The sequence below is a fragment of the Leptodactylus fuscus genome, chromosome 2 (genome assembly GCF_031893055.1).
Source record: "Leptodactylus fuscus isolate aLepFus1 chromosome 2, aLepFus1.hap2, whole genome shotgun sequence".
Taxonomy (NCBI): domain Eukaryota; kingdom Metazoa; phylum Chordata; class Amphibia; order Anura; family Leptodactylidae; genus Leptodactylus; species Leptodactylus fuscus.
In genome coordinates, this window is record NC_134266.1 from 101,425,960 (window position 1) to 101,443,006 (window position 17,047).

The 17,047-nt window shown below is 41.8% G+C and overlaps 1 protein-coding gene across 6 annotated transcripts in view; it reads right to left on the minus strand.

The window, feature by feature from the left end:
• DCAF6 (DDB1 and CUL4 associated factor 6) overlaps positions 1 to 17,047 on the minus strand; it is a 196,827-nt gene that overhangs the window by 93,953 nt on the left and 85,827 nt on the right. For all 6 annotated transcript variants that reach the window (XR_012715055.1, XM_075264279.1, XM_075264278.1 and 3 more), the window contains exons 9-10: positions 13,288 to 13,381; positions 3,828 to 3,941 (exon numbers count right to left, since the gene is read on the minus strand). Coding sequence is in view for 5 of the 6 variants with exons in the window: in XM_075264279.1 (XP_075120380.1) it covers positions 3,828 to 3,941; positions 13,288 to 13,381 (208 nt within the window). In the remaining variant the exon portion in view is untranslated. The remainder of the gene's footprint in view (positions 1 to 3,827; positions 3,942 to 13,287; positions 13,382 to 17,047) is intronic.

Below are 17,047 nucleotides of genomic sequence, written 5' to 3' on the forward strand. Positions count from 1 at the left end.
AGTCACCCATAAATTTATGGGTGACCCATAAATTTATGTTGTTATGTTATGTGTTATAGTGTTATGAATCTGGAGGCAGAGATGGGGGACATGATTCTGAGAGCAGAGATTGGGGGACATGATTCTGAGAGCAGAGATTGGGGGACATGATTCTGAGAGCAGAGATGGGGGGACATGAATCTGGGGGCAGAGATGGGGAACATGATTCTGAGGGCAGAGATGGAGAGGACATGAATCTGGGGGCAGAGATGGAGGGGACATGAATCTGGGGGCAGAGATGGAGGGGACATGAATCTGGGGGCAGAGATGGAGGGGACATGAAACTGAGGACAGAGATGGAGAGGAAACTGTCCTCAGTTTCATGTCCCCTCCATCTCTGCCCCCAGATTCATGTCCCCTCCATCTCTGCCCCCAGATTCATGTCCTCTCCATCTCTGCCCTCAGAATCATGTTCCCCATCTCTGCCCCCAGATTCATGTCCCCCCATCTCTGCTCTCAGAATCATGTCCCCCAATCTCTGCTCTCAGAATCATGTCCCCCAATCTCTGCTCTCAGAATCATGTCCCCCATCTCTGCCTCCAGATTCATGTCCCCTCCATCTCTGCCCCCAGATTCATATCCCCCATATTGCTCACACACAGCCTGAACCTCCTATCACGCTCACACACAGCCTGAACCCCACTATTATGCTGACACACAGCCTGAAACACCCCCATCTTGCTCACACACAGCCTGAACCCCTCCTATCATACTCACACACAGCCTGCATCCCCTCCTATCATACTCACACACAGCCTGCATCCCCTCCTATCATACTCACACACTGCTTGCATCCCCTTCCCACCCCTTGCTTACACTTGCTGTCTCTTCTCTCCATCTTACCTTCCAGTCTCCACTCAGTGCAGCTTTCCCTTCCTGTGTAACTCGGCACTGTACTGAATAGCTCCGCCCACACCAGAGTCCTATCACATGGTCGTGACATCATCACAGGTCCTTCAGCCCACTAGGATCTACCCTGCTGCAAAGGCAGCGCGGCTTCTCAGCGGCTAAAGCCATCGGAAATATGTATTTGCCGATGGCTTTAGGCGACCCCTGTGTTTTGGTCGTTCGACCCCCGCCGGGGTCGCAACCCACAGGTTGAGAACCGCTGCTTTAAGTAATACATGATAACTCACTTTGTGGGATGATGTTGAATCGTACTTTGACAATTCTAATTTTGCAAAATGTTAATAGTCAGTTTAAATAAAAGAAAGTTATCTACTCGAATATTTGAGTTGAGATTCTGAAATGTATGCATTCAGTTTTTGTTTAATAAATAGTTCTGAGAAATATAACATTATGTATAAATAAAATATTTAAAGTGCTTTATATAACAATGATTGCTTATTGTAAGGATTGCAATCTATCTTCAGTGAGGCATACAATTTACATTACCTGGAACAGCTGCTATGCTACACTTTACTAAGAGGCAGAGGTCAGACTGTCACAATTCAAATATCGAAAGATGGAGAGCCTTGTAAAAGATTATAAATATAATGTTGGTACTACCAGCAACACATTTGGAAAGTTTGTAAATCTTACAACAATTATTAAACTGTTGGTTTGTGAGACCTGCCCAACCATTCTCAGGTCTCCACAAAATACCGTATTTTTCGGACTATAAGACGCACCAGACCATAAGACGTACTAAGGTTTTAGAGGCGGAAAATAGGAAAAAAAATTGAAGCAAAAAAATATGTAAAATATTTATTAACATAACAATATAATATTTCACCAATGTAAATAGAAGCAGGGGTTTTCGGACATGTGTATGTGTTTCAAAGTAATGTTTTTGTTTTATATGTATTCTAGGGATGTGGGGGGTGATTTGAACATACATATATATATATATATATATATATATATATATATATATATATATATATATATATATATATATATATTAGCTTTTACCCGCGACTTCGTCTGCGGTGATTTGAGAATTGGGCGGACATAGACGTGTGAAACTGTAAAAGTGCTTTAAAAAGTTTGGTGGGATAGCAAATGTGATGTGTTATATTGTGTATGTAGTAATACAGACAATGTGATGTGTTATATTGTGTATGTAGTAATACAGACAATGTGATGTGTTATATTGTGTATGTAGTAATACAGACAATGTGATGTGTTATATTGTGTATGTAGTAATACAGACAATGTGATCTGTTAAATTGTGTATGTAGTAATACAGACAATGTGATCTGTTATATTGTGTATGTAGTAATACAGACAATTTGAGGTGTTATATTGTGTATGTAGTAATACAGACAATGTGATCTGTTATATTGTGTATGTAGTAATACAAACAATGTGATGTGTTATATTGTGTATGTAGTAATACAGACAATGTGATCTGTTAAATTGTGTATGTAGTAATACAGACAATGTGATGTGTTATATTGTGTATGTAGTAATACAGACAATGTGATGTGTTATATTGTGTATGTAGTAATACAGACAATGTGATGTGTTATATTGTGTATGTAGTAATACAGACAATGTGATCTGTTATATTGTGTATGTAGTAATACAGACAATGTGATGTGTTATATTGTGTATGTAGTAATTCAGACAATGTGATCTGTTATATTGTGTATGTAGTAATACAGACAATGTGATCTGTTATATTGTGTATGTAGTAATACAGACAATGTGATCTGTTATATTGTGTATGTAGTAATACAGACAATGTGATGTGTTATATTGTGTATGTAGTAATACAGACAATGTGATCTGTTATATTGTGTATGTAGTAATACAGACAATGTGATCTGTTATATTGTGTATGTAGCAATACAGACAATGTGATCTGTTATATTGTGTATGTAGTAATACAGACAATGTGATCTGTTATATAGTGGAAAGCTATATGTAAATGTGAGTGAGTAGAGTGAGGGCTACTCCTGAGGTGACAGTAAGGAGTGTGCAGGCAGGTTGAGGCAGGAAATGCCAGGCAGTGTGTGTGAGTCTATAGCTGGGGCTAGGAGTCCTGCTTTTGTGAGTCTCCTGCTAGGAAGCCATGTTGTTTAGTGGCACCAAAAGTAGCCTATGACTCAATCCTAAGGGAAAACTATGTTTGTGGAAAATTGCACGCAAATCCGTCCAGGCGGTTTAGCGTGATTGAGGAACAAACATCCAAACTCACAAACATCCAAACATCCAAACACACAAACTTTCTTTATATTTTATTTGCCTCCTCCTAGGATACTGTATTGCAGTCTATGGAAGATTCTCTATATTACTATTATGGCTGGTGAGGGGAGGCGGCCTGCAGCAGTACAGGTACCAGGGGTAGATTCTTAACTTTCTGGGGGAGGGGGGGGGGGATTTAACACCAGTAGTAATAATGCCTGTGGCCACTCTTGCAGAGCGTTTGCCATAGCTATCGGGTGTCCTGTACAGCGGAGACTCGGTAGCTATGGCAACCACTCTGCAGGAGCGGCCGCCAACTTTAAGACCCGACATCTACCGTATTGAAACGGCAGATGTCAGGAAGGGGCTTCAGTGTAGCGGCATGATAAACAAGTACAGGCGCCGCAGGCTTTCTTCTAACTTGCCTGCGCAGCCTGTACCCTTTCTCTGCTATTACGGTACCTCCTTTTGCTTCGCACAGACGGGACAGGGACAGAACACAGACGCACAGGACTGCATTCGGACTATAAGATGCACCCTATTTTCCTCCCATATTGGGAGGAAAAAAGGTGTGTCTTATAGTCCGAAAAATACGGTAAGCATTTACAATTTAAGGGAAGCAACACATACATACATTACTTAGGCTCGAAATGTACCTCTGTTTTGATTTCTTCCTCTGCCTCTTTGTGCAACTTCACTTGCTTCTTCGAACCATCTTGAGAGCATGTCAGACATTCTTTGCATTAAAGATGCATTGGTCACCTGATCACCTATGGATAGTAAAATGATTTATGATTTAAGCTTTGAAAATACAATACTTGGTACTTGTCTGTTTATGTCTATAAATCAGGAAATCTACTTTTGTGCATACAAGCTCTATTAGTTATGGGTGTATCCCCATCGCAACACTTCAGACAAGCGTTGTGGACATTCGCTCTAATTTCGCTCACACAAGACAGGATTAGTTATCTCCCAGTATCCCAGTGTGCCAGATAGCATAAAGCAATAGGATTCCCTTATGAGGCAATGATAATCCCATTATGCTTTTACCTGGGCTCAATAATGGTGAAATTGGGAGACAACATAAATGTCACTAATCATTAGCGCAGTGAAAGACGACATTTGGTAACCCTAGGTAAATCAGTCCGAAGCATCAGTCCTTAGCATCTCTGAAAAGGACAATACATTATGCAGGCTGATGGAAGGCCCTAAGATATGTCATTTCTACTTATCCAAAAAGGACAGTGGAAATGCCTATAAGGGCGGATTCACACCTGCGCCCGATCTCCGCTTTGCAGGTTTCTGTCTTCTGCCCGAGAAACTGGACAGGAGACAGAAACCGGCAGTCAGTTTTCAAACCCATTCACTTGGGTTTGAAAACTGAGCGTCTTCTGCCTCTCTACGGCGAAACCAGTTTTTTTAACCGGACACAACGTCGGACATGCAGCACTTTGTGTCTGGTTAAAAAAAAAAAAAAAACGGTTTTGCCACGGAGATCAGAAGATGCTCACGGTTGGACACTGACTGCTGAGTTTCTGTCTCCAGTCCAGTTTCTCGGGCAGAATACAGAAACCCACAAAGCAGAGATCGGGCGCAGGTGTGAACCCGCCCTAAACTGGATTTCACCCTATCTTGACGTATATCTTCCAATGGGATTAATCAGGGCATATAAAAATACAATGACTAACATGTGGCCTAGAAGTCTGAACGGAGTTGTTGTCAAGCCAAGCCTAAACCACCAGTAACCCTTTTCCTGCCAATCACATATCTATACAGAGGATGTATCTAATATGTCCTTATTACTAATACTGATATCTCAGGATTTGTTTTGGGCTATGAAGATGATTTTCGATTTATTTAAACCCCTTAAGGACGCAGCCCAAAAGTGCGTTAAGGTCCAGGCCATGTTTTTCAAAATTGACGTGTCACTTTAAATGGCAAGAACTTTGAGACACTTTAACTTACACAAGTGATTTTGAGATTGTTTTTTCATAACACATTATAATTTATGTTCATGGTAAACACTAATCAATATTTTTGTATTTATTTATTTTTTTTTTTAAAAAAAAGTAAATTTTATGGAAATTTGGAGGAAAAAAAATTGCAATTTTCAAAATGTGAATTTCTCTGCTTTTCAGGTAGATAGTCATACCACCCAAAAAATAAATATTATCTACCATATCTCTGCTTTATATATAAACTAATTTTTTAAGGACCACTTCAGTTCTGAAAGAAATTATAAAGGCCTATATAATAGAAACCCCCATATATCACCCACTTTCAAAACTACACCCCTCAAATAATTCAAAACAGAATTTGAGATGTTTGTTAACCCTTTAAGTATTTCATAAGAAAAAAAAAAATATGGAGGTGAAATTTAAGACATTTCATTTTTTCACTAATGAATTCATTTAGACCTAAAATTAACACAAAGAGTTAAAGGGGCTCTATCATTGGGAACAATCATTTTTAGATAAGCACATCCTTGCATAGCCTTTAGAAAGGCTATTCCATATGTACTTTTGTATTTAAATCATCTCAGTGGTTTTTGAATGAGCCTGTTTTTATTCAAATGAATGGGTGAGAAAGCCTCCTGCAGGTTTCCGTCTCCTGCCTCTGTTTTATGCAGGAAACGGAAACCTGAACTACGGAGTGCCGGCGCAGATGTGAACGAGCCCTGAGGTGTCAATGAGCGGATTTATGGATTGACTAAAGTCGCCACACAGACTGAGGTGACCCAGGCATAGGTCTGGAGGGTGTTTAAAGTTGAGAGGAAGAAAAGGACTTGATTAGAATTGGGCGAATACAGATTTGCTACTGTGTACACAATTCCATATAGTTTGAATATAAGAAATAAGCAACTGGAATCTGGATCTACCAGGGAGTCTAGTATCTTGACCGGTAGGTTTTTGTGGAAAAAGGTGGCTACCCCTTTAGTCTTCCCCTGCATACTACTGTGTGCAGGCATAGTATTTGAACCTTGCATTTATGAGCATCATACAAGATTTGGGACCACTTCCCAAGAGTGTTTAATACTTTTACGTTAAAGGATGATATCGTAATGTCTGCCATATGGAGTGGTGGGTGGGAAGTGGGTTAGGGTGAATTAGGAAAGAGAGGTGAGAAATGCAGAGGAAGTCAGGAGGAAGTATGAGGAAAGAGGAAAGACACAGGGGAGAAGGAGAAAAATACAGTTAGAAGAGGGTGGAAAGAGCAGCCTCAATTGACACCTTTTTTGGGTCTTCCCTTTCTTTCTAATTTGTGGGACTTCACTTGAAAGTTTTGCCCTGGTATACCACAGGCACCTTCAGTTCCAAGTCTTCCTGGTACCCAAGTACAAGAGGGCCTTGATAACTTCCTCGAAATCTCAAAGAATGTTCCTGTACTGCTTGCCTATCTTGACATTTCATAAGTGTTACACAGTCCAATCTATATAATGTGCTTGACCAGCTTTTTGTACAACATTCTTGATTTTATATGGCCTCAGAACTTTGTCATATAAGTACACGGGAGGGATTGCTCTATTATAGGCCAGGATGCAGTCTGGGCTTGGGGGTAGTGAAAGTGATACCACGCACAGCACTATTTTGAATTGTGATCATTACAAGGACATCCCTCGCCCTTATACTTGGCCAACAACATGTTCTCCTTGCACAGTGCCCTGCAAAGCGTGTCCTACTGAGTCCTCTCTGAATTTTTGCACACTGTCCCAGAAGCTTGCACTAAGAGTGGGATGCCAGAGGGTGCAGCAAAACCCACACTATTTTCCCATTAACTGCTAGGATTGTGTGGCATCCTGGGGGCTTACCAGGAACTCCTCTATTGAAAGGTTCTAATCTGGGAAGTATGACACAGTAAATTTGGTGTTTAGGTGTTCCAATTTTGGGGTGTAGTATAGATCTCTCTCTTACTGTATATATGTCTGTCTCTGTTCTGGAGTCTTGTGTACATATGGTAAAAAAAAAAAAAAAATAAGGCTAAGGCCTCACCTTTTCCTGCAGTGCTTTTCAACAAAAGTCCGTAGAGTTTCCTCTGAAGATTTTCTACTTCAGTTATACCTATAGGGAAACTGCTGGGGTTTCCTTGGTTATAACTGTCATGCTCCAATTTCCAAAACATGTGTAATTGCAATAATATTTCTGGGAGAAATACTTCATTTACTGAAAACATTTCAGGGGAGCTAACATGTCCATGAGTGTATGTATATTTACAATTTAGATTATTACAAAAAACAAACAAACAAAAAACACAAAACAGAAGAACAACCTGTTGCATAATATTGGGACTGGTGCTGATTATGGGGTTTATTCCCTAATCAGCAGCCAGCAGAGAAGGTAGACTAAACAAAGTGTAAAAAATAAATAAATAACAAAACAGGTGCTAACAGGGGCAGCACAATGACTGATGTACTTGCAATCCCAGAGGAAATGACGCAAGCAGGGCAGTGAACACTGGTTGGAACTGAACACGTGGCTGAAATTGGTCAGTCCAATTGCAGTGATCAGGGAGGTGGTACGCCCACCAATCCTATATATGGCACCAATCACTGTTGGAGGCCAGTTTACCTGCGGGAACAGATCACTGGCTCTGCGCCCACATGCAGCTATTCAATTTGATCAACCAAAAGCAGCGATCATCTTTCTGGTTGTGTGGCAGATTAACAATGTGCCATACGACTACAGCATGTTATATTATTTTGAATAATGTCCAACAATTGTATCACTCTTTAGTACATTTTCCACAAACGCTGTTCGCAAATACAATATGAGATTGGTTTGAGGCTTTTTATATTTTTATAATTCAGGAATTTTGAGGTGAGGGGATGCCTAATTTGTTTATGTTTGATATTTTTTGTAAAATATTTTAAAAACTTGTTAAGCACACTCTAGTGCAGGGGGTCGGCAATCCCTGGCACGCGTGCCAAGAGTGGCACTCTTGGCATATTTCACTGGAACGCCAGCAGCACAGGACCTGCAAGAATTATATGAAGTCCGAGCGTCCCTTCAGTGCTCTGCTAGAGCTGAGGCATAAGGACACTCCCCTTCTCTCACTGCCCTCCAATGATAGGGGTGCAGAAAACTCAGGGGGTGGAGCTTAATTGCTGTGGTCTCTGCCTGCTATAGTGATAGCTCCTGCCGTCTGCATCCCTGCAAAGGCTGCCCGAGGAGGAGAGGAGAGCTGCTAGCAAAGTGACAGTGAAAAACAAACAAACACACAACAGGTAGATGCTGGAGTTTCTATGCCTGTTAATATCAGGCATTTGGGGTTATTAACTTAGTCTTAATAACTCCATGCACCTCACATTAATAGCAGTTAACCACATCATGTCCCTCACATTAAGCCCTGTGTGCCCCACATAAGGGTTACCAATACATGAGACATATGGAGGTAATAATAAAAGACCTCAATATCGAAGATGCTTAATTTTTACCTCCAAGTCTCACATATAAGTAAATCTTACACAGGGGGTTAATGTGAGGGACATGATGGGGTTAATTGCTATTAATATGAGGCACATGGAGTTGCTAAACTGTAATGCACATGACCAGGCTTTTATCTACAATTGTGGATAAAACTATGGACCTGTACATTTCAATGGACCCATACACATAGATCCTGTTTTTGCGGCTGTGTGTCTGGGCCATATTGAAGAGCTGCAAAATATAGAGCAGGTCCTATATGTGTCATATACCTGTTCACATTTGCAGCCCTGTGAATTTATTTTTAATCTATAGGTCAGTGAAAATCATATCTGTGTCATTTGTGTGCAGGAGGCCTAAGGCTGAAGTCCCACTTTGCGGACACACAGCATTTTTGTTGCAAATTTTGCTGCAGGTTTTTGAGCCAAAGTCAAGAATGGCTACAAAAGAAATGGGAAATATTTAGGATGTTTCTTATATGTCTCCCTTGTTCTCAATACACTTGAGCACACAAAAACACAGCAAATTATGCAAAAACAGCTGCATTTCCGCAACACGGTGCCTCAGCCTTAGGCTAAGGCCCTACGTTGCAGAAATACAGCTTTTTTTGTTGCAGATTTTGTTGCAGTTTTATGAGCCAAAGTCAGGAGTGAATCGAGCAGAAGAGAAGTATAAGAACTTCTTGTATATTCCCATTCCTTTTGTAGCCATTCATGGCTTTGGATAAAAAAAAACGCAGCAAAATCTGCAACAAAAAAAACTGTTTCCACAACATGGGGCATTATCCTTAGGGTGTTTCTTTTTGGGCAGTGACATCGTGCACCCAGGCGCTTCTAAAGCCAAATCCAGTTCCTGGGCACCAGCACTGTCATTTTGATTTAAGTGTGACACCTGAATGTGGTTTAACTGTTACCGCGCCACCAGGAATTCAATGTGGCTGAAATTAATCCACATTTCATTTACAGAAAAGTGCAGGTACTGGCGGCCAGGGATGTAGCATCCAGGTACATAGTGTGTCACCCCTCTACAGGTGTTACCTGTTACATTATCACTAATTGTAGGTTACACTTACATCGCTTCTAATGGAAAAGTACAGGTGTATCAAGGCAAATAACAATAAATGCATGTGACTGGGAGCACAGTATAACGGCACCCCTATGTTACGGTTTGTTCTATATGACTGTAGTGTACGTGTCATCAGCCTAAAAATTATTGGGCGGCATTCGAGTACCTCATCTTTGATTTTTTAAATTTAAATCGGCACGCCGAGCAAAAAAGGTTGCCTACCCCTGCTCTAGTGGGTCATTAACTTAGAAAATGGTGTTATCCGGACTGGCACTTGTTTTTACATCAGTAGTTTCTCAGCACTATGCTTCCTAGTCTGCTTCCTTACTTGGCTACTTCTGGCTTAGGAAGACATATTTACCGAGTGAGGAACCAGTCCAGGATGTCAACGCTGTCTTTGACAGGACTTACATTCCCTGTTCAGCCTCACTTGTTACTGGCTGACTGAGATTGATCAGGGAAAGGTCCCTGCAGCTAAATACAGCAGCCTATGCTCTATGTGCTAGCGATACTGCAGAAGCAGCACCAGCGCATGCCCACAGGCCACGAGAAAATGACCGCTTACAATACTGGGTAAGCGGACATTTTCTCGTGGCCTGTGGGCATAAACAGTCTGCTCTGCCCAAGGCCTAGAAGTCTGAGACCTGCGCAGGAAGAAGAGGTCGTTCCTGACGAAGATGGAGGCGGCGCTGGAGAGAGTTCTCTGGCAGCAAAATAATAGGTTATTGAAGCTAGTATCAATTTTGACAACTAAACACTGTGGGCTAGGTTCTGCAAGGTTAAAACCAGATCACAAAGAAATGTGAAAAACCTAGTAAAACGTAATTCATTTTATATGAGTATAATAAGGTCATGAAACAAAATAAAACACCACATATCTAGTGTAAATTTACACTTTCATAGGCGAAGTAGACCCTTGTGAGGGTAAACCATGTCCACTCTTATTTTTATACATTCTCATACTGCTTGAGAAATTATATTTTTCTATGAAGTTGTTAATGCCTTATATAATCTAAGATGGCGCCTGTATTCGGGACTGTGAGAACAAACGAGATATTATGAAGTTATCATGAGGGGAGTGTATTATGACCACGAAGAGACTTCACGAGGTGAACACGAGCCCATCATGCACTCTAGGGACCAATCTGAGACTGACAACGCACCCGGATATAAGACACATATGCTTCCAGCCTGCCTACTATCTTATCTCTTGCATTCCTGTATAAGAACTGTAACTTCCTCAATAAACCTCAGTACTGTGTGAGCAGCCAGAGCGCCCAGTAGCATGGTCTGAGATTGAAACTGAACCTTGTGTCAGAGTCTCTCTTAGCAAGCGCGCACATGCATGATTGATTTGGAGCAGGTGACTGACCACTAGAAGTGACCCGTATTTTGGCGGAAGTCACGACCCCGTCACCCTTAGTGATACATACACCAAAGATCAATCGGGGGCACTAAGATATTGAATTATGCCTCAGTTGTGCTTAGTATATGGGTGTTTGGGGCACAGATTTAGGCAGTTTGGTTTTTAGAAGTAATACCACTTTTGCAGAGCTCCTGAAATGCCAGTCAAGTGGAATCCCCTGACATGTAAACATGCATTTTGTTTTTGCAGTATTCTCTCTGCCTTAAAAATGACATGGCAGCTTTGTCCGGTAGGTCATTACAATTACAGCAATACCATATGTATATTGGTTTTATTACTATTAATCGCTTTTACAACTGAAATTTCACCTTATGAAAATTAACAAATTTTCCCGGGGTCACCGAATTCCGACGCCTATAACTTTTTTACTTTACGGTTAAGGAAGATACGTCATGGCTCTTTATTTGCGGGACAAGATATACTTTCTATTGGTACCAATGTTTGGTATGTATTGGGAAAAACAAAGCGCCCAAAATACGTTAATTTGCAATTGCGGTATACTGTATCTTTTTAACGGCGTTCATCGTTTGGAATAAGTGATAATAATATTAATAATAATAATAATTATGCTGAACCCCAGGGGGTCTGATCACTAATGCAATGCATTACAATGCTAATGCATTGCAAAAAATCATCCTTTCTTTTGCAGGCTGCATAGACCAGCCTGCAAAAGAAAGAGCTTGCAGACAAGCCTGGGAGCCTTGTAAAGGCTCCCAGCTGTCATGCCAACGTGACGTGCTCCAGGAGCCGGCGATCACTGGCAAAATGGTGTGCCGAAAGCATTAGAGTCGGTTGTCTACTGCTTAGCCGGGCGAGCGGCCGCCATAGTTACACACCCGACATACGCCGTACTATTACGGCGGATGTCGGGAAGGGGTTAAAGTGACTGCTCCTTCTGCAGTGCACTGATGATGTCCTGCTGGAGGTAAACTGTAATGCTGAAACCCCAGAGTTTGTTCAGAAGAGAAGGGGGAGGGAAGAGTAAAAGCACTAGTCTTGAAGGCTCCCACAAATGAAACAAAAGCCGAGTTATTAATATTCCAGTATCTTATTTAGTTGTTTGGCTATCTTATGCATGAAGGAAGGCAAATTGAGGGTATAGCCCTAATAAAAAGCAGGATGTTAAAAAAATATACCGTATTTACTCGAGTATAAGCTGACCCGAATATAAGCTGAGACCCCTAATTTTGCCACAAAAAACTGGGAAAACTTATTGACTCAAGTATAAGCCGAGGTGGGGGGAGGGGGGAGAGAAATCCACCATTGCAGATAAAGTCTGGTCATGTGCATCGCAGCTTAGTAACTCCATGGGGATCATAGTAATAGAAGTTAACCCCATCATGGGGTTAATATAAGGGACATGATGGGGTTAACTGCTATTAATGTGAGGCACATGGAGTTACTGAAACTAAATTAATAACCACAAATGACTGACATTAATAGGCAGAGTAACTAAAGGAAGGTCCCTGTGTGTGTCACGTTACTGTAGCTTCCTCTCCTCCATACAGACATCTTCCATAACACACAATGAATCCTGGCCACTCATCTGCAGGGTAGATGCTAAATCCTAATGTGCTAAAGGACCTCTGATGATGTCATGACCATGTGATCGGGCTCTGGTGTAGGCGGAGCTACTAGGATTTAGACTCAACCTTATCTGCAGATGTTACATACCAGTGGCTACAGGACCTTCGATGACATCACAGTCACGTGACCTCATGACAAGCCAATCACAGAGCAGAAGCACTAAAGGACCGCCCCCTTCCAATTTTCTGTGCTCCGTGGACCCTGACTCGTTTATAAGCCGAGGAGAGCTTTTTCAGCATGAAAAATGTGCTGGAAAAGTCGGCTTATACTCAAGTATATACAGTATTATTAAATTGAACAAAACTATATAGCAAAAGAGTTATTTATTGGCAAAAATATACTGACCACTGGACACTAGTAGCAGTATTAAATATTATGGGCTGATAGCAAGCATTGACCTAGATCACAGACAAGTTTGGCTCTTATGCACATCTTCAACCAAGCATGTTGTGATGTTCTCATTTTATTTTTAAAAATACACTGTTTTTGAGCAGTTAATATTAAGTTAGTATTTTATCGGTTTAATTAAATAAAAGTTGGTTTTTATTTTGGACCACTGATACATTTCAGTGAAATGGCAAAAAAATACCCACAAGAAAACACCATAATAATACATACCGTCTCTTTCCCGTTCGCTTTCAGGCCTTGATCTTGGTCCTGTATCTGACCAATCTCCTCGTAACCTAAGGCGCTTCAGTGGAGGTTGTCGTACCTTAATGTTGAAAAAATCAAAAACGTTATGCCATTAATGCGATTAATTTCATTGTATTCAGATATTGTTTTCAGATAATGGATCCAATGCACAATCTGCAACAAAAATCTAAGTCAGACTTCTGAATTTCTGCTGCTAACACTATGCAACAACGATTTTGCTACTGAGTTTAAAGGGGCTCTATCAGCAAAATCATGCTGATAGAGCCCCACATATGCGTGAATAGTCTTTTAAAAGGCTATTCAGGCACCGTAAATGTTATATTAAACTACCCCCCCAAGCCCCCAAACCCCCCCCCCCCCTGTTTTAAAATAAAACCTTAAAAAAGAATTATCTACTTATGCATCGTGCACGTTGGGCGGGCTTTAAGGGTGCGCCGTCTTCTTCATTCACGCCTCTTCTTCCTCTGATGTCCTCCGATCCCGTCCTCCTCTGGCGCTCGTGAGCGGACACTGATATAAAAAAATGGCCTGGGCGCCTGCGTAGTAGAAGCCGCATGCTACTGCGCAAGCGCCCAGGCCATTTTTTTATATCAGTGTCCGCTCGCGAGCGCCGGAGGAGGACGGGACCGGAAGAAGAGGCATGGATGAAGTTGAAGACACACCCTGAATGCCCGCCCCCCATGCACAATGCATAAGTAGATAACATTCTTTTTTAGGGCTTTATTTTAAAACGGGGGGGTAGTTTAATATAACATTTACGGTACTTGATATGAACTCGGAATTTGCCTGACACGTCTAGATTTTAAGTTAGATGTGCAAAGCCTATTAAGTTATAATATTAATGCATTATATATTGGAAATATTCCAATGGAAATACCCAGACCTGTCCGGCACCACAACTTCACACTTTCGTCATCGACACACCAAGTTAGCTGCATACTATGCAATGCAAAGTGATGTCTGTTCCTGTACTGATGTAAATGGTCTTATGATGGAGTTAGATTGTATACAAAATAAGACAGCCTATCAAAGTCGAGGACACAGTTGGTCAGTAAAATGTACAACACTGGTAGATCCACTTCAAGTTTATCTTTCACTACTTCACATTAAACGTGGTTTAATGAAAAAATTTGTAATTGCACTTGATCTTTATGGAAATGGATTCCAGTATTTGAAGGAGAAGTTCAGCACACTGAAAACTGAGGCTAAAATAAAGGCCAGAATTTTTATTGGCCCCAAAATCAACAAACTAATGTATGGTGACACATTCAATACAAACTCAACCCTCTGGAACTTGCAGCTTGGGATACATTTGTGCTAGTAGTGCAGAACTTCCTTGGGAACAGACGAGCTGAAAACAATGCAGAAATAGTAGACAACATGTTTACAGCATATGAACAACTTGGCTGCCAAACGTCATTGAAAATGCATTTCTTACATTCCCATCTTGACTTTTTCCCCACCCAATTTGGGAAACGTAAGTGAAGAACACGTAGAGCGGTTCCTATTTCTACAGTGGAGAACAGATATCAAGGCCGCAGGAATCTCAGCATGATGAAGGACTACTACTGGTTTTTGCAATAAGAAAATATGACCGTTCACAAATGCAAAAACAGATGCCTGAAGCACTTTTAACAATACTAGGCCTTGCTCAAGTAAGACTTTGAAACTGAAAAACGAGACTTTTTGAAATTTTGTTATTTCATTACATTATACACTGTTTACTAGGAAAACTTTTTTGTAGATCAGGTAATTGTTGGAGTAAAACACATTCTGTTCAAAATTATTCAATGTTTTACAAGTGCTTAATTAGTTTAGCATAGCAAAATTTCCTAACATGTTACAACAATTCTGACTTTGGAAGCTACACACTCGATTGAGTATAGGACAAATGGTTTTTGCCCAGTAGCGGACGAAAAAATTTTTTTTTTTTTTTTTTTTGTGTTGTGTAATTCACCAGTTCCTTTGCAGTGGATCCACATAGAGTAACCCACAGGCTGTTGGAAAAGTGGAAGCTGCAGGGAACCTTTTAACAAATGGAAAATTTAGATCCCCAGGGACCCTTGACCTAACAGAAGGGGAAAGAAATCAATGGGTTTGTCAGGAAAGGGAAGATTTACAAATCCTCAAGTATGTTTGAGAGGTAACCTGCTTGCAAATGTCCAGCAAGACAGAAACTACCTGCTCAGACAATCCCATACTTTTCAAAATCCCCCTATCAAAAAGCTAGGCTGATTTTGGCACAAACTATGGGAAAGACATGTGCCAAATGGACCCCAGGAGTTCTCTCAGCCTCCCAGGCACCCATATCCAATTTCTTTCACCCACTTGATGAACTGCGGCAGCCTGCTGTAAGCGGCATCAGATCATCGCCGCTGCACTTAGGCTCCTTACTAGGGTTGAGCCGATCCTGACTTTTCAGGATCGATTTTAAAATCCGATTTCCAATCATTTTTCATTCGAACCCGATCTCAATCCCAATCCCGATCTCAATCCCAATCCCGATCCCAATGCAAGTCAATGGGATTTTTTTTATTAATCGGATATCAGATTTTAAAAGCAATCCTATTCACTATACAGCATGGAATCTAACAATTGTTAGAAACCACGCTGTGTAGTGAATCACTAAGTAGCCAGAGGATTGTTTTTTAATCCTCTGGCTATTTAGTCCCTCCTGGTGTCCACTTACCTCCAGAGATGGCTGCTCCGCTGCTGTTCGCCTCGCTGCCACTCCAGCTGCAGTCTTCTTCTCCCTTCGCTGCCCCCTCCCTGCCAGGTTAGGAGAGTGTGGGTGGTTAGGAGAGTGTGGGTGGGTACTGGGAGGGGAGACGTCACGTCTCCCCGCCCTGTACCCGCCCACACTCTCCTAACCCGCCCACACTCTCCTAACCTGGCAGGGAGGGGGCAGCGAGGCGAAGAAGACTGCAGCTGGAGCGGCAGCGAGGCGAACAGCAGCGGAGCAGCCATCTCTGGAGGTAAGTAGCTACTAGAAATGCTACTTTAGTCTCCCATTAGAATGAATGGAGGCAGCTGGTGCGCAGGGGGTTAAGGCTGTGTGCCGGCTGCTTCCATTCATTCCTATGGAACCGCAGCGGAGCCTTCACACTGAGTATACGCTATATACTCAGTGTGAAGTCATTGTGGGAAATACTACCGATCTCGATCCCACCTAAAAAGATCGTGTTCGGAATTCCGATCGCAATCGTGAAATTTTCTTGATCGCCGATCGGAATCCGATTTTTTCCGAACACGATCGCTCAATCCTACTCCTTACTCATCCACTGCTGTTGCCTGCAGGTACTGCCAACTGAACAAGACTGTCGGTGAGTCATGCACCCTCCACTCCACAGTCCTTTTCTCCCGCCAAGTGTAGGAAACCAGCGGCCATTTTCTCCTCCTTGTGTGCAGGTAATGGTGTCCACAGCAGCAACCTCTACTATCCCACCAATGGGATTCCAGCTCTGACAAGAGCACATCACAGACCCTCACTGTTCCATTTATCCCACCATAAAACATGTAGCCTGAGGCTCACAGACCTCACCACACAGGGGACTCCACAATCAGGTTAGGTTACACATTCCCTCCAAGGCCACCCTGACCTCCATGCCTGACTTGCCCTCTTTCCCAGTAAAAGGGATATTGAAGATCTAGCCTTTGACTGGCATCAAAATCTTAAGGTGTAAAGACGGATATAGCTGCTCTGCAACAACAGATAGAGGAAATA